This window comes from Pan paniscus, chromosome 8 (assembly GCF_029289425.2).
Source record: "Pan paniscus chromosome 8, NHGRI_mPanPan1-v2.0_pri, whole genome shotgun sequence".
Lineage (NCBI taxonomy): Eukaryota > Metazoa > Chordata > Mammalia > Primates > Hominidae > Pan > Pan paniscus.
Window position 1 is genome coordinate 111233599 of NC_073257.2, and position 23931 is coordinate 111257529.

Consider the following 23931-nt stretch of genomic DNA (forward strand, 5'->3'; position numbering starts at 1 on the left):
GGGAGGCCGAGGCAGACGGATCATTTGAAGTCAGGGATTCGAGACCAGCTTGGCCAACATGGTGAGACCCCATCTCTACTAAAAATACAAAAATTAGCTGGGCGCGGTGGCGCACGCCTGTAATCCCAGCTACTCAGGAGGCTGAGGTAGGAGAATCGCTTGAACCCGGGAGGTGGAGGTTGCAGTGAGCCAAAATTGTGCCACTGCACTCCACCCTGGGCGACAGAGCAAGACTCCATCTCAAAATAAATAAATAAATAAATAAATCTCATATAAGTATGTGTGTACAAATTTATACATAAATACTTTTAACACAAATGGTAGCATATTATACTTGCTGTTCTGCACCTTACTTTGTTTCTACAATTACTTTGGAGATTTTTTTCCATATCACATATACAACGGATCCACCGCATTATTTTTTATTGCCGCATAGTATTCCATTGCACAGTGGTTTCACTTATTTCAACAGTTTCTTATTGATGGACATTCGGATCTTAACTAAGAATTGAACTTAAATAATCCAGAAATTTTTACAATAATGAAAGGTCGGCTGGAGTTGAGGCTAAAAGTTTTCACATATTCAAGACTTGACTCCAGAATATTCTTTTGACCAGAAGGGGGAATGCAAGTGGCAGGAGAAGCGAAAAGCTGGGAAATTTCCCGGGCCAATGGGGAAGCAGTGGAGCCGGCAGGGAATTACTGCCGGGTAGGAGTTCGCAGAGGAGCACCTTACTTTTGGAGTAGGAGGCCATGCTGCAAACCCAGACTTTTCAGGCTGCATCTCAGATATACCGAAGTGTGTACCCGCTACGCACAGTGCGGTGATGCCTGGCCACCTCCAGCCTCCAGCGGGGACCTCCTGCCCAGGCGGAGTCTGAATGCCCACCGCCACCAGCCCACGCGCGCAGTGGGCGTACACGTGGTGACCTGCCTGCGGCTGGGTTCCCAGCTCCGGCTCCTCCTCCCTCCAGCTCTCCCTCGGCTTCCTGCAGTATCACGTGCAGCCGCGCTGGGTGCAGGATGGCGGCGGCCGCGGCGGCGGCAGCAGCGGTGGGTGTCAGGCTCCGGGACTGCTGCAGCCGAGGCGCGGTGCTCCTGCTCTTCTTTTCCCTGTCTCCTCGGCCCCCGGCCGCCGCCGCCTGGCTGCTGGGCCTGCGGCCCGAGGACACTGCTGGAGGCCGCGTGTCCCTGGAGGGGGGCACCCTGCGCGCCGCCGAAGGCACCAGCTTCCTCCTGCGTGTCTATTTCCAGCCAGGACCGCCGGCCACCGCCGCACCGGTGCCCTCACCGACCCTCAACTCGGGGGAGAATGGCACCGGCGACTGGGCTCCGCGGCTGGTGTTCATCGAGGAGCCGCCGGGCGGTAACGGCGTGGCCCCCAGCGCGGTCCCCACGCGCCCCCCGGGACCGCAGCGCTGCAGGGAGCAGAGTGACTGGGCATCGGACGTGGAAGTCCTGGGGCCCTTGCGTCCCGGGGGCGTGGCAGGCTCGGCCCTGGTCCAGGTGCGAGTGCGGGAGCTGCGCAAGGGCGAGGCGGAGCGGGGCGGCGCGGGCGGTGGCGGGAAGCTCTTTTCACTCTGCGCCTGGGATGGGCGCGCGTGGCACCACCACGGCGCCGCCGGCGGCTTCCTGCTGCGCGTCCGTCCGCGGTTGTACGGCCCAGGCGGGGACCTGCTGCCCCCTGCGTGGCTGCGGGCGCTCGGGGCGCTCCTGCTGCTAGCCTTGTCGGCCCTGTTCAGCGGCCTGCGCCTGAGCCTGCTGTCGCTGGACCCGGTGGAGTTACGGGTGCTGCGGAACAGCGGCTCGGCCGCCGAGCAGGAGCAGGCGCGCCGCGTGCAGGCCGTTCGCGGCAGGGGGACCCATCTGCTCTGCACCCTACTCCTGGGCCAAGCCGGAGCCAACGCGGCCCTGGCTGGCTGGCTGTACACCTCGCTGCCGCCGGGCGTCGGGGGCACCGGGGAAGACTACAGCGAAGAGGGGATCCACTTCCCGTGGCTGCCGGCGCTCGTGTGCACCGGCGCGGTATTCCTGGGCGCCGAAATCTGCCCCTACTCAGTGTGTTCGCGGCACGGGCTGGCCATCGCCTCGCACAGCGTGTGCCTGACCCGGCTTCTGATGGCAGCCGCCTTCCCCGTGTGCTACCCGCTGGGCCGCCTGCTGGACTGGGCGCTGCGCCAGGAGATAAGCACTTTCTACACGCGGGAGAAGCTGCTGGAGACGTTGCGGGCCGCAGACCCCTACAGTGACCTGGTGAAGGAGGAGCTCAACATCATTCAGGGTGCCCTGGAGCTGCGCACCAAAGTGGTGGAGGAGGTGCTGACCCCCCTGGGAGACTGCTTCATGCTGCGCTCAGACGCGGTGCTCGACTTCGCCACTGTCTCCGAGATCCTGCGCAGCGGCTACACTCGCATCCCAGTGTACGAGGGTGACCAGCGGCACAACATTGTGGACATTTTATTTGTCAAGGACTTGGCCTTCGTGGACCCCGACGACTGCACCCCGCTCCTCACTGTCACCCGCTTCTACAACCGGCCCCTGCATTGTGTTTTCAATGACACCCGACTGGACACGGTTCTGGAGGAGTTTAAGAAGGGTGAGCAGTAGTCTATCTTCTCCCCCAACTCCTATCCCCTTCTAAGGTATTATCCTTTCCTAACCACGTGAGGCTCTAGGTACCCAAAGCAATTTCTCTCCTATGGTACTAAAAACCCAAGGAAGACTCTACCTCTTGCCTCCCTGGCTATTTTCATCTCACTTCTGCCTCACTTCTTGCTCCTGATTGAGCCCCAGGCCTCTTCCTCTCTACTTGATTCACAAGATGCACCATATTCCTTATTTATTCCATTCTACCAGGTTTTCCCAAGGCCTACCAAGTGTCAGATACTGTGTAGGTGGGAGATAGCCCTTGAAGGTCATTGCATAGCTCCCCACCTATTACAGGAGGCACCTCTGCAGGTTCCCATACAAGCAGCCTTTGCTTTAAACTCCTCCCAGGGCTGAAAGCTCACTATTTACAGAGCAAACTAATTCCATTGCTGGACAGCTCCAGTGGCTGACAATGTTTCCTCATATGGAGCAGAATTTGTGTCTCCAAATCCTCCTAGCTCTTCTGCCTTTTGAATTATGTAGACTAAACCCAGACACCTTAGACGTTCTTCCCCATACTTAATTTCCCATCAGGTATTGATTGCACACATATCAAGTACTCAGGTCCAGGGGCGCGGTGGCTCATGCTTCTAATCCCAGCACTTTGGGAAGCCGAGGCGGGAGGATTACTCGAGCCAGGAGTTCAAAGCTGCAATGAGCTGTAATCCCACCACTGTACAAAAGAGCAAGACCCTGTCTTTGCCCGGGGGGGAGGGAAGTACACAGGTTGGGGGTTAAAAGTTGACTAAGGCAGTAGGATCCTTGTAATTCTGGGAACTGTGGTCCTGTGAAATAGGATAGATCTGGACCTGAAGAAATATTCTGGGTAGAGGAGATCCTAGAAAACTTGCATACCCAAATGAGTGGGGTTTCCTTCAGCGCAGTCACCATCTTCCAACTCTCCTCCCCAAACTCAAGCTTGATGTCATGCTTATAACATGTTTACTTCATGTCTGAGTTTGTCTTCAGAAAGTGCCTTCTGATGACTACAAATTCACTCAAGAAAAATCAGCCTGGATACATTAGAGTCACCCCTCTTGGCATTACACAGTTTGACCGCCCCCCTAGTTCACCAGATTTGGCCCAGAACCCTTGATTGTTTTTTAAAATCAAATCTACTTTCAAGAGTCAACACTGAGAGCATTCAAAAGACTATCTCACAAACCCTGAAAGCAACTCCAGACATCATAATTTGAAAACAGGGACATAATTAGAATAAGTGTAGAACTTCCCAGAATGACTCCTTTGAAGGAGGCATTCATCTGATATGAGTTGGAATGTTTATTAAAAACAAAAACCAAAAAAATCAATCCCTTGACTTCAGATTCAGCCTTCAGATATAGCTTCCTAATGGCTAGCAGTACTCTCATTTAACTGCATTTTGTATAAATTTTTTGTCAAAAATTTAATGTCATGATAATTTGAGCCCAAGGCTGCAGTGAGCTATGACTGTGTCACTGAACTCTAGCCTGGGTAACAGAGCAAGACCCTGTCTCAAAAAAGAAAGAAAGAGAGAGAGAGGAAGGGAGGGAGGGAGGGAGGGAAGGGAAAATTCAATCTCACTACTTTAACATCATAAATAATCTTTAGAACTTTGAATACAAACAAATCTGGGGTCTTTTTCCTGCCACAATATTTTGAAATCATATTAAATATTAAAATGTAGCCTGGAAGGGGGGAAAAAGGTCTAAAAGTTACTTTCAGTCTCAGATTTGAGAGAACAGCCCTAGACTTTGTGTTGGTATGATGAGAAGGGAGAGAAATGTATATATGGCAGCTATTTTAGTCCATTTTCGGTTGCTGTCTCACCCTGTTCAGTCCATCTCGCCTTAATCCTTGCATTCATAGTTCCCACTGCAACTTGAGGTTCATCTATCCACTCTTAGAATTATGCTTACATTTTGTATATCTTACAGAAGTAGGGTCTTAGATCGGGCATTGGGTGGCATAAACCACAGAAATTTATTTCCTCAAAGATCCGGGGGCTAGCAGTCCAAGATCAAGGTGTCTGGCAGGTTTGGTTCCTTCTGAGGCATCTTTCCTTGGCTTGCAGTCACCACCTTCTAACTGTGTCCTGACATGGTATTTCCTCTGTATGTATGCATCCCTGGTGTCTCCTTGTGTGTCCAAATTTTCTCTTCTAACAAGGACACCAGTCAGATTGGATTAGAGCCCACCCTAATGGCCTCATTTTAACTCAGTCACTTCTTAAAACTGATAGTTAAGATACAGAGCAGTTAAGATAGTGTCTCATTGTCATGTGCTGGCAGAAGATGTTTTAAATGAAACTCCTATGAACTCATTCATTCATTTGTTTAGGTTTGTTTGTTTGTTTGAGACAGAATTTCACTCTGTCACCCAGGCTGGAATGCAGTGGCGCCATCTCGGCTCACTACAAACTCTGTCTCCTGGGTTCAAGTGATTCTTCTGCCTCAGCCTCCCAAGTAGCTGTGATTACCGGAGTGCACCACCACGCCTGGCTAATTTTTGTATTTTCAGTAGAGACAGGGTTTCACCATGTTGGCCAAGCTGGTCTCGAACTCCCGACCTCAGATGATCCACCTGCCTTGGCCTCCCAAAATGCTGGGATTACAGGCAAGAGCCACTGCACTTGGCCTCATTTAGTATTTTTAAAACATCTATACAGTTTTAGGCAACAGGGGAGACAAGAAGACTGTCCTCAGGAGGTTAGCAATATACAGGGCATAATGAGCAGTCTTTTGAAGCAGGAATTGTCATATCAACTCTTATGTCCCCAGCACCTTACACATTGCCTTGTAAATAGTAAACTGTTCCAAAAAGTTGATATTGATCTGAAATGAATCCCTGTGCAGAATTTCTAAACCTGGTCGAAAAAAGCTCCTTTAGTGTTCTATTAATAGCTACTTTGTATTTAGGCAGATCACTAAAGAGAAGCAAGCCATTACAGAGAATACTATGCCAAGGAAGATATTTCCACTTCCTTTCATAGCCTTGCTACTTCCTCAAAGTAAGGTCCATGAAACAACAGCATTAGTCTCACCTGGGAGCTTATTAGAAATGCAGAATTTTATGCCTCACCCTAAATCCACTGAATGAAAATCTGCATTTTAGCAAGCTGCCAGGTGGCTCCTATGTAACATTAAAGTTTGAGAAGCATTGCCTTCAGAGACCCCTTATTAACAGTGTTTGGTAGATCTACTTAAGATAGAATATAAGACATAATGAACAAGGTGGATGTTCTCAGGCTGCAAGCCATATAACATAGTGGAGATGAAAGCTGGGTTGAACTGCTTTCCTTTACCTTTAAAAATAACTTTTTTGGCTGGGCGCAGTGGCTCATGCCTGTAATCCCAGCATTTTGGGAGGGCGAGGTGGGTGGATCACCTGAGGTCAGGAGTTCGTGACCAGCCTGGCCAACATGGTGAAACCCCATCTCTACTAAAAATACAAAAATTAGCCAGGTGTGGTGGCACACACCTGTAATCCCAGCTAATTGGGAGGCTGAGACAGGAGAATTGCTGAGACAGGAGGCGGAGGTTGCAGTGAGCTGAGATCGCACCACTGTACTCCAGCCTGGGTGACAGAGCAAGACTCTGTCTCAAAATAAATAAATAAATAAGAAAAAAATAATTTTAAAGCAGGTCTTTAATAGCTCTTCCATTTTCCTTACTTTCTTGCTTCTCAAGTAATGTAACCACCAACAAATCCCTTCGAAGGTAGAAGAGGAAAATGATGATATTAATAGGAGCCACAGTTACCATTAATTGAGCACCAACAGTTCTTCCAGGCACCATGCCAGGCCCTTTACATACTCAGAACAACCCTCCTGGGTAGATGTCATTAACTACATTTAACAGATGAAGAAACTAAAGCTCGGATCAATAACATGACTTGTACAACTTTCCATAACTAATAACTGACTGAACTGTGATGTGAACTACATCTGTAGGACCCGAAAGCCTGTTCTTTCCCTGCTACACCTGTCTTATTCCTTCCTCCATCCTGGAATTCCTGCCACCCACAGGGTTCAAAGGTTGCCTTTTCACCTCTGATTGCTGCCCATGGCTGATTCACCTCCAGTTTCTGCAGGTTAGTAGTGTAGCTTTATAATTACAGTAATTGCTAACATGCATATTGCACTTGATAAAACATTTCTATATACCTTCTCTTGTCCAATCTTAAACAACTCTGCAGTTACAGGTGATGATATGGGATTTTATCTTTTTACTTCTTATGAGTTGCAAGTCTTTAGAAGTGGGGAAGAGGAAAATGGTCTTTCACACTAGAGTGTGAGGTTTACAAAAGGGAACAATATTTCTCACCACTGGACTGTAAGTTCCTTGAGGACAGAGAATGAATCTTACTTATTTTGTATTCTCAGGACAAGTATAGTGACCGCCATGGCTAGGGGATGTATAACCATTTATTGAATAAATGGTTTTAAATACCTAACTTCTATATTTCTATGTTTGAGTGAGGTGAACCCTATGTACGGAATAATTAATGTTGTTCCTTGATCCCAGCAAATCTCTCCTCTTCCTCTTCATGGGCCTCTGTCCCCAGTAAGTGGCACCACTTGTCCCTTTAGTCTCCCAGACTAGAAAGCTTTCCTTTGCATTCACCTCATCCTATTAATCATTGTCGTCTGCACAGGCTGTCATTACAAAATAGCATAGACTGGTGACCTAAACAACAGAAATTTATTTTCTCGCAATTCAAGGCTTTGACATCCAAGATCAAGGTTTTGGCCAACTCAGTTTCTGGTGAGGACGCTCTTCCTGGCTTGCATGTGGGTGCCTTCTCTCCATGGCCTTTCCTCAGTGCCTGTCCACAGACAGCAAGAGGCTCTGGTCCTCTCTTCTTAGAAAGACACCAATCCTGTTGGATTAGGGCCCACCCTTATGCCGTCATTTAATCTTAACTACTATACTTCCTTAGAGGCCTCTCTGGGTGTCGTTAGGCTTCAACATATGAATTTTGTGGGAAGACAAACATTCAGTCCATAACAATCACCAAAGCTGACCAAATAATTGAATGCCAATATTGCATCCAACTGCAGTCATGTCATTTTGGTCAATGATGGACTGCATGTATGATGGTGATCCCATAAGATTACATTGGAGCTGGAAAATTCCTGTCACCTAGTGATGTCCTAGCAGTCATAACACCTAACATCATCTTAAGGCAACACATTACCTTTACTATGTTTAGATACGCAAATACTTACCATTGTGTTACAATTACCTACAGTATTTGGCACAGTAACATGCTCTATAGGTTTATAGCCTAGGAGCAATAGATGATAACATATAGCCTATGTGTGTAGTACACTATATCCTCTAGGTTTTGTGTGAGTACATTCTATGATGTTCACACAATCATAAAATTGCCTAGCAATGAATTTCTCAGAGAGTGTCTCCATAGTTAAGCAGTGCATGCGATTTCTTAAATCTGTACATAATTTAATCCACTATTTGTTCCACTTAGGTTATTCACTGATTTTATTCAACAAATAGTTGTGTTGGCACAGTGGAGAACATCATCAACATAGTCCTTGTCTCCATAGAGCTTCACTCTAATACAGGAAACAGAAATTAAACAAACAGGATAGTGATTAAGAACATAAGATTTGGCCAGGCGTGGTAGCTCACGCTTGTAATCCGAGCACTTTGGGAGGCCGAGGCAGGTGGATCATTTGAGGTCAGGAGTTAGAGACCAGCCTGGCCAACACAGTGAAACCCCGTCTCTACTAAAAATACAAAAATCAGCCGGGCAGTAGTGGTGCACACCTGTAATTCCAGTTACTCAGGAGGCTGAGGCAGGGAGGTTGCAGTAAGCCAAGATCATGCCACTGAACTCCAGTGGCAACAGAATGAGACCCTGTCTCAAAAAAAGAACATAAGACTTACTAGAATGCCTGGGTTGATACTGGCCCTGGGCAAATTACTTAACTGTTTATGTCTGTTTCATTAGCTGTAAAATGAAAATAATACTTATATTTACTCTTAAGATTGTGTGAAATATTAAGACTATTGCATTATGCTTACTTACTACCTGTCATATAAGTACTAAGTAGATGTTAGCTATGATTATTAAATATAAACACAAGTCTATTACTCATTTATGCAAATGCCTCCTAAGAAGTTACACTTTTTCACATTTTTGTCTCCCTCAAATTCGTTCTCTCTAGTGCCACTAAAATAATCTCCAGTAATGTCACTGCTTAAAACCCTTCTGCAGCTCCCCGCTGCCTACGGGAGAGAGGCTAAGCTGGTAAGGCAGCCAGCAATGCACTCATGACCTGCTTCCTGCCCTCCCCTCCAGCCTCATCGCTCACCACTCCCTGCCACAGCTTTACCCTCCAGCAATGCTGAACTCTGTGGTGCACTGTGCTATTCTTGCCTTTGTCCCTTTATTCACACTGCACTTCTGTCAGGAATATGCTTTGCCTGACTAATTCATTGCCAGCTCTTTGACACTCAGCTCAGGGGCCTCCTCCTCTGGGAGACTTCTCCTGTAAACCCCAAAATACAAAAATAGATATTTTGGCCAGCTTCATTGTTTTATGTGCATATCTCAATCATTGAACTAACAAGCTGTACTATCAGTGTTTGTTTATAAGTGCCTCCCACCCATATAATGAGCATCTCCAGGGCAAAACTCTTATCTATCTTTGTAGCTCCAGCAGCTAACGATGGATATGACACATAGTAAATTTTCAATGAATGTTTGTTTAAGGACTGAATGGATGACTTAAGGAGTTAAACTTTAATATAATGGAAGAGATCTGCCGAGCACTAGAAAATGAATTAAATCATTTTGGACTATGCAGCAGAACAAATCAAACTTATAAGTTTGTTAGTGTTAGAAGAAAAGTGTTGCATCTATTGTTTCTCAGCTTCTTTAGGTACATCTATTAATATTTATTACAACAATTTCTTTTCACATGTAAAGCACTGTGCTAAGAGTTAGGGGTATGAGATAAAATCTCTGTTCCCAAAGAGCCTAAAGCATGGTGGATGAATAGCACTTCCCTTTGCAAAGCTAGAAGGCAAGCTGGACACTCACCTTTCCCATGACTTCCAGTGACCTTGAATTTACAAGTCATGTCTCAGTATATAAGTACAGGATATGGGTAAGACAGACCTTGGTACATAAAGCATTAAAATGAAAGTGCTATACTAGAAATGCAAAAATGCAATGGGAACATGGAGGATACAATAACTATGACTAGGTGGCATTTTTTTTTTTTTGAGATGGAGTCTCACTTTGTCGCCCAGGCTGGAGTGCAGTGGTGTGATCTCGCCTCCCAGGTTCAAGCGATTCTCCTGCCTCAGCCTCCCAAGTAGCTGGGACTACAGGCATGTGCCACTATGCCCGGCTAAATTTTTGTATTTTAGTAGAGACGAGGTTTCACCGTGTTGCCCGGGGTGGTCTCGAACTCCTGAGCTCAGGCAATCCGCCGACCTCGGCCTCCCAGAGTGCTAGGATTACAGGTGTGAGCCATTGCACCCAGTCATATTTTGCTTTTATAAATTTTTTACTGAAGTTTATGTTTCTATAATTTATACAGAAAAAATCTAAATATAGAATAGTAGAAAAAAGAAGTATGAAAATCATATGAGGATAATCATCCCACTGTCCTGAAATAGTAACTCAATATTTTGTCATATTAAAAATATATTGCACATAATAACAATCTTAATGAAATTCTTAAAAAGAAAACAAAAGGAAAAACCCATTGTCCTGCCATCAAGCACAAATCAAATGTCCCATTCTAATCTTAAGAGTGATTTTCTTATAGGGTGGTATTTTTGCTATAGTTTCCTCAGGGTTGAGTGCTATAATTTGGGAAGACTAATTTTAAAAATGGAGCCGTAGAGATTTATCATACTTCTTAAATTTACTACTCTATTATTGGATTGCTTTTAGGAGACACTGAGTTCTGTATAGACACAGGGGAAAGGAATAAATCTTTGTTCTGAAGTCAAAGCTTCTGAGTAATACAGCACTGACTGACATTTAACTCAATTAAACAATTTAGCTTTGCTGGGCTAGTAACACCATCTTTGCAAACAAAAGAGCACAACCCACGTATGCTAGGCTGCTCCACCTGTATGCTAGCATGGCTGTAACACAGCCTACTGCACAATCCATACTCAGTCTTTGCTTATTCATTGATTCATTCAGTAAACATTTTTTGAATTCCTGCTTTGGGCCAGGCATTACACTAGACTCTGGGAATACAGTGGTGAGCTAGGCAGACATTATGGAGCTAAAAATATCCTCTTCCATCTTTGGTCTTCCTGCAAGTGGTCTGTTGCCTAAAGCAGGGGTCCCTAACCCCCAGACTGCAGAATGGTACCAGTTTGTGGCCTGGTAGGAACTGGGCCACACAGTGGAAGGTGAGCAGTGGGCAAGCATTACTGTCTGAGCCCCACCTCCTGTCAGATCAGCTGGGGCATTAGGAGCGAGAACCCTATTGTGAACTGCATATGCAAGGAATCTAGGTTGCGTGCTCCTTGTGAGAATCTAATGCCTGATGATCTGAGGTGGAACAGTTCCATCCCCAAACTGTGCCCCCTCCCACCCTAGTTCATGGAAAAATCATCTTCCACAAAACCTGTCCCTGGTGCCAGAAAGGTTGGGGACCTCTGGCCTAAAGTATTCCAACCAGCCAGTAAGTGTTCCTGGCCCAGACACACAATGTGACCTTTTCACTGCAGAATAATCTAGTCCAAAATGCCAGTGTTTTACTTTACACTCCAAATGCTGACCGTAGCTATTTTTGCAGGAAGAATAACCATTCCATTGCTTAATTCTATACCTGCCAAAACATTAGTGCTATATTCTTTGTCTTCCATAAAAGAAAATAAATTTTTTCATTCACAGTTACATTTCACTGTTATAAATAGATGTATTACGTTTTTAAAATGTGTTAAATGTTGCTAAATAATAATTAGTAAAATTTGTAATGAGATGCTTACTTTCTAAACAATAGAGCAAACAGTAAACCAAGTGTAGTCCATTGTATATAGAGAGAAAGAATGAAAGGAAATGAAAAAGTGAGAATAATATTCAAGATGATAAACTTGTGGGGTTTTTTCCTTTAAACATTTTCATTGTCATTGTTATAATGTTGTTATGTTCATTTTTTTCCAGCCTGGCAAAAGAAATGCCAGGTAACAATAGAATCTGAACTGGAAGGGGCACTGAAAAAACCTGTGAGAGAATCTCATTCACACTTTTTTCAGATTTAGTTATCTTTCCCAGGCCATACCAGCCTTCATTGTCAAACTTGTCTTTTTATCTAACTAAATCCCACAGGCTGCAGTTAAATTCCATTTTTTCCATTTATCATCCTTTGTGAGTATTCTTTTATTTGAAGAATATCATAGCTCATCTCAATTCCATTTTTTAGCTACCAAATACATTTGATTGTGTTTCTCGCTCCCTTACAGCATTTGGGTGTCTCCAAGGAAGGTCTGTGGGTTTTCCTAGTAGTACTGTCTTAAAACGAGTTCCTTCTAGGCCCATGTTTGGGGATTCTGGGACCTTCAATAACAACTCTAAATTCTCTTTTTATTTGCTGCTGTTATATTCCTTTTCAAAATGGGATTCTCCTCAATTATTTTCTTTCTTTCTCTCTCTTCCCTCCTTCATTCCCTCCCTCCCTCCCTCTCTCTCTTTCTTTCTTTCTTTCTCTCTCTCTTTCCTTCTTTCTTTTCTTTCTTTCTTACTTTCTCTTTCTTTCTTTCTTTCTTTCTCTTTTCTTTCTCTTTCTCTTTCTCTCCTTCCCCGCTTCCTTCCTTCCTGCCTGCCTGCCTGCCTGCCTGTATTGAATGGCCATTCTCTGTCAGGCCTGTGTTAGGCACTGGGGATGCAGTGTGGACAAGACAGACACCATTCCTGCCCTCCTAGGGCTTGCAGTCGAGTAGGCGACACCAAGCAATAAATAATTACAAATTGTCCTAAGTGAGTTGAAGAAAAAGTATAGGGAGCTCTGAACATATAATAGATAGACTTGGTCTTATAGGTAAAGAGACTCTCCCTCGCCAAGTGGTATTTGAGCTGAATCCTAAAGAACGGTGAGAAGGAGTTCATCAGAGGAAGAGCTTCCCAGGAGACAGGAACAGACATGCAAAGGCCCTGAGGAAGGAGGGCCAGCATGGGTGCCATGCTGGGCTCCTGGGCTGTGTGACAACCAGGAGGGAAAGTGCCACCTCTGCCAGCCACCCTCCTGTTTTCCCCCAGTGACTCTCAACATCGTCTGGGCAGGTCAGTTCAGTAGCATGTACTGAGTACCAGGGCTCGGCAGATAGACATGGATATAAATGCAGTGCTGACCCTGCCCTCCAGGAACGAGAAAGAAGGAAGGGCCATGATGGAAATGATGATAAGAGGCAGCCTGGGGTACAGGCAAGGGAATCCAGAAAACATCTGTGGGTGAAAAGGGAAGGGAGAAATAGTCCCTGGGTGATCTGAGAAAACTCTTCTGAGAAAGTGGAATTTCAGCTCAGCCTTAAAGAAGGAGAAGGACCCTGCTAAGCAATTATGAAGGGAAGAGTGTTCCAGCTGAGGCAGGAGTTTGAGCTGAAAAAGAAAGGCAGAGAGGGAGCCGACACTGTGTCTGAACGCTGGGAAAGCCATTAGCATAATGCTGCTTTTCTTCCAGCAAAATGGGGAGCTAGGCAGCCGAAGATATTTGTCAAACATAATTTTGTTTCCTTCAAATGCTAAAACTGTATATTTTAACCATTTTTGATGGTGATATTTCTAAAATGTTTTATACCCATTCCTGCCTTTCTTAACAAAGGATTCTAAATATAACTTAATCTTTTCTTGATGACGCAGGATCATGATCATGAGAGTGTAGTTATTTTATGCTGTATTCCCTATTTTTTACATTTTTTTCTGTCCTCTGGCTGACAGCTGTTAGTTCTCTTTGAATCTGCCTCCAGCAAATCCCTGCCCCACCGTTCTCCACAAAACCACTCTTCCTGTGTTTATCTCACTTACAGTTTCTGTTTCACTGATAAACTAAGTGAATACCATGTTGAGAATCATGTGCCTGATATGTAGTATACTTCAATCAATACTTGTTGGTTAAATGATTAGTTAGGTTTTGACTGTAAGCCTAGGGTAGGGAGTCAATGGAGAGACCTGGGACAGTTCTTTCTGGGACCGTATTCAAAACAGTGGGAAGTCAGACCTCCAGATAATGGGTTGTTACTCTGCTATTTTTACAGTGTTGCTTAGCAAGCCAAACCACCAACTGGCTTAGATTCTAGTGACGAACAACTATTTTTTCATGCCCTAGTGATGTTGGTTACCATGGTGCTCTGGATGACACAGTTGGCTTTTTTATAATTGCCTTTTAGTGGCTCAAGAAGTTATTTTGTGATAAAGGTGTTGATTATTTCTGATAAAATAGAGCAGGATAATTACTATAAAGTACAGCCTTTTTTTTAAGCTAGAGAAAGGGACAGTTTTGTTTTTCCAAATCAAGGCGGTTGCTGCAGGATTGGTAGAATAACATTTTTGTGTTTCTCTTCCTGATTTGGTAGAGAATGATTTCACTTGATTGTATAGTTAAAAACAACAACAACAACAACAAAAATCTAGTATGTGTCAAGGTAGCTGTTTCTCATCTCATTCCAAAGGAGGCTTTCAAATATTAAGATACAAAGATTAGGAGCTCAGAGCCCTTTATAAACACAAGAGGCTCTAACAGCACTGTTAAAATTCTGGCATATATCATTGCAAAGAAGTATCCTGTAAAACCAAACTGTTTTGTAGCCCAGAACTGTTTAGACTTATAAAAGCATAGAATTTTAGAGCCAGAAATGGAACCTTGGTGATCACCTGGTCCCATCTTTTTTTTTCTTTCTTTCTTTCTTTTTTTTTGAGATGGAGTCTCACTTTTGTCGCCCAGGCTGGAGTGCAGTGGCACAATCTCGGCTCACTGCAACCTCCACCTCCCAGTTTCAAGCAATTCTCCTGCCTTAGCCTAAGTAGCTGGGATTACAGGTGCCTGCCACCACTCCCAGCTGATTTTTGTATTTTTAGTAGAGATGGGGTTTCACCATGTTGGCCAGGCTGGTCTGAAACTCCTGACCTCAGGTGATCTGCTCACCTCGGCCTCCCAAAGTGCTGGGATTACAGGCATGAGCCACCGTGACCGCCCGGCACATCTTTTATGATTGAGAAAACTGAGGCACGGAAAGGACAAATACTAAAAAGAGAAATGATAATCCCTCGTAGTTGCAAAGGTGTTACGTTTATTTATTGGCAAATGTTTTTTAATGACCATATAAACAAATATCACAGCCATATAAACAAAATTTCCAGTTTAGTAATTCATTGTGTGCCCACCATAAATGTGAGGTCAGCATTTTTTATCCTCATTTTGTATATGCAGCACCAGAGATCTAAAGACAGAAGTGTCCTGCTCAATGCTAGTGACAGAGGTGGAACCAGAACTCACACGTCTGACTTGCCACCTCAGACCATGGAGCCATGGACACAGACAGAGGGTCCCAGAGGCCTGAACTCAGATCCCAGCACCTTCGTTGACTAGCTACGACTGGGGCAGGTCACTATATCACTCTGAGACTTGTCTTCCTTCTTTTTTGTTTTGTTTTGTTTTTTTGTTTTGAGATGGAGTCTCCCTCTGTCGCCCAGGCTGGAGTGCCGTGGCATGGTCTCGGCTCACTGCAAACTCTGCCTCCTGGGTTCAAGCGATTCTCCTGCCTCAGCCTCCTGAGTAGCTCGGATTACAGACACCCGCCACCATGCCCAGCTAATTTTTGTTTTGTTTTTTTTTTCGGTAGAGATGGGGTTCACCATATTGGCCAGGCTGGTCTCGAACTCCTGACCTCAGGTGATCAGCCCGCCTTGGCCTCCCGAAGTGCTGGGATTACAGGCATAAACCACTGTGCCCGGCCTGTTCCCCTTTTAAGAAGAAGGAAGATAGGCCAGGTGTGCTGGCTCACCCCTGTAATCCCAGCACTTTGGGAGGCCAAGGTGGGCAGATCACCTGAGGTCAGGCGTTCAAGACCAGCCTGGCCAACATGGTGAAACCCCGTCTCTACAAAAATATAAAAATTAGCTGGGCATGATGGCGGGTGCCTGTAATCCCAGCTGCTCAGGGGGCTGAGGCGGGAGAATCACTTGAACCCGGGAGTTGGAGGTTGCAGTGAGCTGAGATCATGCCATTGCACTCCAGCCTAGGCAACAGAGCGAGACTCCGTCTCAAAAAAAAAAAAAGGTGGGGGTGGGGGGGAGTAGTGATACTACATTGTGAGTTTACTGTGAAGGCTGAAGACAATTCCAGTATAGCCCTAAAGAGACTCCACCATTTGCCTCTTACCTCCCTCATCTAGTTAAATGAATTTTATACAGTTAGTCATCTTGTATAACAAGTCCTTTCTCTCTCTGATCCAGCCCATGTAAAACTGTATATAATAAGAAAACAAAATTGAAAGCCGTTTACTTTGGGTAGGGCCCAGGGGATGAAAATTGGACCGTAGGAGGTTCCTTCCATTTCTTTTATCCTGTCATCAGTTAGAATTCAGTTTCCTCCCCCATCACTCTGCCCTTCCTCAGACATCTCAGGCAAATAAAAAAACCTGACCATATAAACAAATAACACAGCCATATAAACAAAACTCCTCCAAGCTCCAAGCAGTCTACCAAAATAAAATATCAGGCTAAACATAAGAAGGCTTGGACTTGAAGGCAGAAGTGTAGCAAGGAGGTGGAATTGTGACTCCTTTCCCCTTCCCAGTTCAAAGCCGTTCTCCTCCCTTGCTAATCACTAGGGAGGTGCCGGGCATTAGCTCAGCATGCCTTCCTGCAGCCTCCAGGCATTTACAGAATATGTGCCCATTGCTCTTAACACGTCAGAGACAGTAAACCTGAGATTTGGCCTGCAATGTGGAGTCCGCATTGTGTTGGAAAGAGCACAAGGTCAAGAGGCAGACAGACCTGGGGTTGTTCCTGGCTCCATCACATACTAATATTGTCCTTGGATAAGTCATTTTATTTTTCCAAGTCTCAGTTTCCTCATCTACATATTAGTAATAACAACCCCCCTTTGGCAGAGATATTATGAAGACCAAAGGTAACATATGCACCCAATGTACAGTAGGTATTACAGAAACTACTATGGCAAAAACTAGGAAATGGAGTCTCAGGATTCAGCTTGGTTTAGATAAAAAATGATATGGAGAACACTGACGAATCTGTAGGCTGTCTTCAGCTGCAATGAAAACCTTCAAAAGCGTGGATTTTAAGATTATCTCAGGTATCTAGCTTACTTCGAATAGTGCCCCTGAGAGTCCACATATCTCTCTTCTTCCAGGGACTAGCCTAGCTTGACCACACTCCCTGGCTGGCCCAGAACTGAGTGATGACTAAAGTTGGCCCTGTTTGCCTTTCAATGTATCATCCTCATATCTGAGGTTGGTTTGTGACCTGAGAATGACAGCATCTGCCAAAGCATAGCCAAATCACTCTGGGTCACCATGGTGATTTTTAAGCAGGGGATTCTGGGTATGGTTAGGCTGAACCCGGAGAGAGAGAGTCAAACTGACCGCCCAGGCAGTCTCCAAGACCAGTTCTGTATCTGAGAGGGCTGAGCTTAATGTATCCAGATTTTTCTGGTTGGGTCTTGAAGCTTTCCAGAAATCCTAACCAGGGCTCAATTTTGGCTTCACCATTTATTGGCGGAGTATTCTTGGACCAGTTATTTTATTTTTGTTTTCTTTTATATTTTTTAATTTAAAAAAATTTTTTTAAGAGATGGGGGTCTTACCATGTTGCCCAGGGTGGTCTCGAACTCATGGCCTCAAGTGATCCTCCCGCTTCAGCTTCCCAAAGTGCTGGGATTATGAGCCACCACCCTTGATTCTGCATTGCCTCTGGACCAGCTATTTTAAAAACAATACGTTTTGACATAGTAGTGGGAAATAAGGCAAAAAAAAAAAAAAACCAAAAAATCATAGGAGCCTTTAATGCAAGGAAGAAGAGTTCAGAAATGATCCTGCTTAGTCTTAAATGATCCTCCTACATGTGATTGAGATGGGGAGTAACCTCACAAATGCAGTATTTGGGGGATCGTTAATCTGGTTTTAGTGTACAAGATGTATTAGGGCTAGAAAAACCAAAAGGATGAATGATTAGGATATTGGTGCAGTTGTCCAAGATGGGATGAGGGCATAGAAATTAAGGACACTTTGAATTAGAGGAGGAAAAAAAATCTCTTAGACTTCATGACATGTGAACACTCCTCCTCAGTCTCCTTTACTGGTTCTGCCTACATCATATCCACAGATGTATCTTCAGCACCTGGCACAGTGCCTACCCATAGCAGATGCTCAAATATTTGTCCCATGAATGTTGCATTTCTATGACCTCTAAATGTTACAGTGCCTCAGGGCTCAGAAATTGCTCTCTTCTCTGTCTACTCTTATTCCCTCGATTATTTCATTCATTCTCCCAAACTTATCAACATGAACTCCAGACTTACATTTCTAATTGCCACTGAACATCTCCACTTAGAAGTCTAAAATACATCTCAAACTTAAACCTGCCCAAAACTGAGCTCCTACTCTTTTTGCCAAACACACTCCTTAAGTGATCCTCCCACCTCAGCCTCCTTAGTAGCTGGGATTACGGGTGTCAGCCACCATGCCCAGCTAATATTTTTAATTTTTTATAGAAATGGGCTTTCACTATGTTGTCTAGGCTGATCTTGGAACTCCTGGGCTCAAGCAATCCTCCTGCCTCAGCCTCCCAAAGTGCTGGGATTACAGGCGTGAGCCACTGCACTCGGCCTTATGTCTATTCTTAACACAGCAGTTTAGCAAATGAACACAGAAACAGAAAACCAAATACCGCATGCTCTCACTTATGAGTGGGAGCTAAATAATGAGAACACGTGGACACAAAGAGGGCAACAGCAGGCACTGGAGAAGGGAGAGGATTAGAAAAAAATACCTATAGGGTACTATGCTTAGTACCTGGGTGATGAAATAATCTGTATACCAAACCTCTGTGACACGAATTTACCTAGATAACAAACCTGCACATATACCCCGAACCTAAAATAAAAGTTAAAAGAAAAAAAAAACACAGCAGCTAGAGTTCCTTTTAAAATATAAGTCAGCCAGGCACGGTGACTCACACCTGTAATACCAGCACTTTGGGAGGCGGAGGCAGGTGGATCACGAGGTCAGGAGTTCAAGACTAACCTGGCCAAGATGGTGAAACCCCATCTCTACTAAAAATACAAAAAAATTAGCCTGGCATGGTGGCAGGCACCTGTAATCTTAGCTACTTGGGAGGCTGAGGCAGAGAATCGCTTGAACCCGGGAGGCGGAGGTTGCAGTGAGCCAAGATCACACCACTGCACTCCAGCCTGGGGGACAGAGCAAGATTCTGTCTCAAAAAAACAAAACAAAACAAAAACAAAAACATAAGTCAGATCACGTCACCTTTTTGCAACACACACACACAAATGTTGCAATGGCTTGTTTTTATGTCACTGAGAGTAAGACCCAAAGTCCTTACAAAGGCCTTCCTGGCTCTATCACATTGGCACCTCCCCTACCCCTCAACTCCCTGACCTTGGCTCCCACTACTTTCCTCTCCCATGTTCTACAGCCACCGCATTGGCCTCCTTGCCATTCCTTAAGCACATCAGTTACACTCCCAATGCATGACCTTTACACCCTGTTCTACTGCAGAGATCTCCACAGGGCTCCCTACCTCACCGCCTTCAGGGCTTTATTGAAACATCACCTCAGGGAGTTCATCCCCGGTCTCCCTTCCCTAAAATTGTAACACCTGTTCTCTCACTCCCACACACTCCCTCATCACTATTCCCTGCTTCGCTTTCCCCTTAGCACTGTGCTATATATATATTTTTATATATATGATGTGTGTGTGTGTGTGTGTATATATATATATATATTTTTTTTTTTTGAGACAACATCTCACTGTCACCCAGGCTGGTGTGCATTGGTGCAATCATTGCTAGCTGCAGACTCAAATTCCTAGGCTCAAACAATCCTCCTGCCTCAGCCTTCCAAGCAGCTGGGACTACAGGCATGCACCACCCCACCTGGCTAAATTTTTTAAAATTTTTTGTAAAGATGAAGTTTTGATTCATTGCCCAGGCTGGTCACAAACCCCTGGGCCCAAGCAGTCCTCCTGCCTCAGCCTCCCAAAGTGTTGGGATAATGGGCTTAAGCCACGGCGCCCAGCCTTATGCTATATATTTTAGATATGTATTTGCTTTATTATCTCTTACCTCTACTTACAAGAGTGTAAGCTGCAGGAGGAAAATGATTTTGTGCATTGTGCTCATTGCTGCATTTCAAGTGCCTAGAAGAGCGCTCGGCATGTAGTAGTCATTCAGTAAGTACTTGTTAAAAGAATAAAGGAAGAAGAATTGAAAGAATGTGGGGATTTTTTTCTAAATTGACATAAAGGAAAGATAAAAGATGACTCGGGTTATGACTTAGGGTAACTAGAGTTAATGGTATCATTTACTGTAGTGAAGACGGAGGAAGAGCAGGGGCAATGTGTCTTGAAGATTAGGAGTTCCTATTTGGGTAAGTGATTTTGACAAGAGGACAGCTCAGGCAAAATATCTAAAACAGGAAGGGTGTTCAAAATAGACATCGAGGCCAGGTACAGTAGCTCACACCTGTAATCCCAGCACTTTGGGAGGCCAAAGTGGGCAGATTGCTTGAACTCAGGAGTTCGAGGCCAGCCTGGGCAACATTGCAAAGCCCCATCTCTACAAAAACAAACAAACAAACAAACAAACAAATAGCCAGGCCTGCTGGCTTGAGTCTGTTGTCTTAGCTACTCAGGAGGCTGAGGTGGGAGGATCCCTTGAGCCTGGGAGGCGGAGGTTGCAGTGAGCTGAGATTGCACCACTGCACTCCAACCTGGGCAACAGAGTGAGGCCCTGTCTCAAAATAAAAAAATAGAAACCTATGTTCAGATATAAATCCAGTTCTCAGTAAAGAGGTGATTGTGATATTTAAATTAATAGGCTTTGCTGGGATCTTTAATCAGCAAGAGAGATGAGCAGAAGATCAAGGACAGGAGCAGAAGTTCTTAACTGCAAGTGCCCATTAGAATCACCTGAAGAAGTTTTAAACATTCCAGTTTCCCAGCCTCATCCAAGATCAATTAGATCAGAATTTCTGTGGGTGGGACACAGGCATCAGTATGTAACTCCAACGTGTAGCCAGGGTCGAGAATCACGAGTCGGAGTCTTTAAGATATATTTATCTGTAGGTGAGGATTAAAAAAAAGGAATCCACAATGGAAATAGAAAAGTTCCAATCATAAGGGTGGGAAGAGAAGTAGGGTAGTCTTGACCAGGATTTCTGATACCCAAGTGTGCATAAGAATCACCTGGAGATACTGAGGAAATGCAAATTCTGATTCAGAAAGCTAAGATGAGAGCCTGAATTTCTGCTTCCCTCACAAGCTCCCAAGTAATACCATGTTTCCAATCCAAGGACCACACTTTGAGTAGCACATGTCAAGAGCAGTGTTTCTCAAACTTTAGTGTGCATAAGAATCACCTGGAGAGCTCATTAAAACAGCTATCTGGGCTGGGCGCAGTGGCTCACGCCTGTAATCCCAGCACTTTGGGAGGCTGAGGTGGGCGGATCATGAGGTCAGGAGATTGAGACCATCCTGGCTAACATGGTGAAACCCCGTCTCTACTAAATATACAAAAATTAGCTGGGCGTGGTGGCATGTGCCTGTAGTCCCAGCTACTCGGGAGGCTGAGGCAGGAGAACTGCTTGAACCCGAGAGGCAGAGGTTGCAGTGAGCCAGGATCACACCATTGAACTCCAGCCTGAGCAACACAGTGAGACACAGTCTCAAAACAAAACAAAAAAAAAACCCACAAAAAACAGCTATCTGGACCCTGCCCCACCCCGCAAGATCCTGATTCTGTAGGGCAGGGATGGGACCTCAGATCTTGCATTTTGAACAAAGGCCCAGGTAGTGTTCATGCTGCTACTCCAAGGAATACATTTCCATTGGTACCAAGTGACCAAGACCAAGGTAAGAAAGAGGAGACACTCAATGCTGTCTACCAAATGAATAAAAGATGCTGCAAGCACACCTGGAAGAAGAACGTAGCAAAAGCCACTATATTTTATAAGGTGAAGGTCACAAGTGAGGCAGAAACCATAAAACCATAAAACGATTTTGCTTAGTTCTCTATTTCCAAGCAATATGCTTTCCTCCTAGCTTTTTATTTTATCTTGGGAACAGTTACCAAAGTGCTGTAGCTATTTTTGAAGAAGAGAGGAAGCAAATCAATTATTTGCCTTTTTGTTCCCCTAAGGCATCAGAGGTATGCTAATGGAGTCCTTGAGAGCTCTTATCTATGGATGTGCCTAAACCATGTAGAATAGATAAGGCTATATTTATTAAAGACTTTGGAGGCTATTTTAGCTTCTTCAGATATCAAAATACAGTTGTGATGTTGCTGCCACTGCCTTTCTGTATATTTTTACATTTTTATTTATTTCAGGTTCCGGGGTATATGTGCAGGATGTGTAGGTTTGTTACATAGGTAAACGTGTGCCATGATGGTTTGCTGCACCTATCAACCCATCACCTAGGTATTAAGCCCAGCATACATTAGCTATTTTTCCTAATGTTCTCCCTCCCCCAACCCCACCCCCCAATAGGCCAGGGCTTTCGACCTCAATAGTATTGATGTTTGGGGCCAGGTAATTCTTTGTGAAGGGGACTGTCCTGTGCATTGAAGGATGTTTAGCTTCATCCCTGTCCTCTACCCACCAAATGCCCAGTAGCATTCCCTGCCCCAAGCTGTGACAACCAGATTGTCTCCATACATGGCCAAATGTCCCCTGGGGGGCAAAATCACCTCCATTTGGGAACCACTGCTTTAAAAGCAATGCCTGAAAACCTCATCTTCTAAGAAATCTGACTTGTAGTTTGGGTATGTCAATACGAGGTAGTGATGATAACACCTTAGGTAGAACACTGCCAGTAACCAGTACTAGGACTGCCCTTTGGATTCTTGGGGCAATGGAAAACACTAATTTGACCTTCAGTAATGGGTAATTTTACTGACCTCAAATGTGCCAAGAGCCTAATAGGTAATGTGGTATCTCAAGCATGTCTCAGAGGAGATTAGTAGAGAAGCCACAAAGAGACCCTTTCCCAAACCCAGCGTTGAATAGTCAATTACTACTTTTTGCCCATGTCAACAAAATACTACAACCACTCACACAATATAAGATAGAGCATTAATCACCTTGCCACTGCAGCTACCCTTTGTTTTGGGAGGTTCTTTTCATGAATACTTAGCATCTTGTGACCCTTAAGCTAGGTACACCAAAGGGACCAGATTTTACTAGACATCTTGGTACTGATTTCTCTTCCTCATAACCAGTGTGACAAATCTTACCCATAAACCAGTGGTTTTCAAACTTTAGCCTGCATCAAAACCACCTGTAAACCTTATTAAACCACAGATCACTGGGCTATGCCCCCAGGGATTCTGATTCACTAGGTCTAGGGTTGGGCCTGAGAATTTGCATTTTTATTTTTTTATTTTTTGAGACAAGGGCTTGCTCTGTTGCCCACGCTGGAGCGCAGTGGTACGATCACAGTTTGCTGCAGGCTCAACTTCCCCAGGCTCAGGTGATCCTCCCACCTCAGCCTCTCTAGTAACTGGGACTATAGCCACATGCCACCATGCCCAGCTAATTTTTGTGGTTTTTTTTTTTGATAGAGACAGGGTTTCCCCATATTGCCCAGGCTGGTCTCAAACTCCTGGGCTCAAGCAATCCCCTGGCATCAACCTCCCAAAGTGCTGAGATTACAGTCATGAGCCACTACACCCAGCCAGAATTTGCATATTTAATTAGTTCGAGTGATGTTGATGCTGGTGGTCCAGGGATCACACTTTGAGGACCAATGTCATAAGCCAAGATAGTAGTTCTCAACTTTGGCTGAACGTTAGACTCACCTGGGGGTCATTTTAAACTATTGATGCCACCCCCTCACCAATGAAATCAGAATTTCCAGGTGTGAGATCAAGTTATATTAATAGAATATACTTAAAGCTTCTCAGGTAATTCTAATGCACAGCCAGCATTGAAAACCATTGAACTAGGTGAGATGCAGTCCAAAGCATTGAGAGTAGAGGGTCTTACCAGGTGGCCCTGTTTAATAGAGGAAAGACAGATCACCAGTAAATATCAGTTAATCCTAGAGAAG

The 23931-nt window shown here is 44.7% G+C and overlaps 1 protein-coding gene across 4 annotated transcripts in view; it reads left to right on the plus strand.

Moving 5' to 3' along the window:
• Nucleotides 1–677: 677 nt before the first annotated feature.
• Nucleotides 678–23931, plus strand: part of CNNM1 (cyclin and CBS domain divalent metal cation transport mediator 1) — a 67512-nt gene continuing 44258 nt past the window's right edge. For 2 of the 4 annotated variants that reach the window (XM_024930302.4, XM_034931261.3), the window contains exon 1: nt 678–2596. In XM_024930302.4, coding sequence (XP_024786070.2) covers nt 1024–2596 — 1573 coding nt within the window. In that variant the 5' untranslated portion in view covers nt 678–1023. The remainder of the gene's footprint in view (nt 2597–23931) is intronic. The other 2 variants (XM_034931262.3, XM_034931263.3) reach the window with 2 other exon arrangements.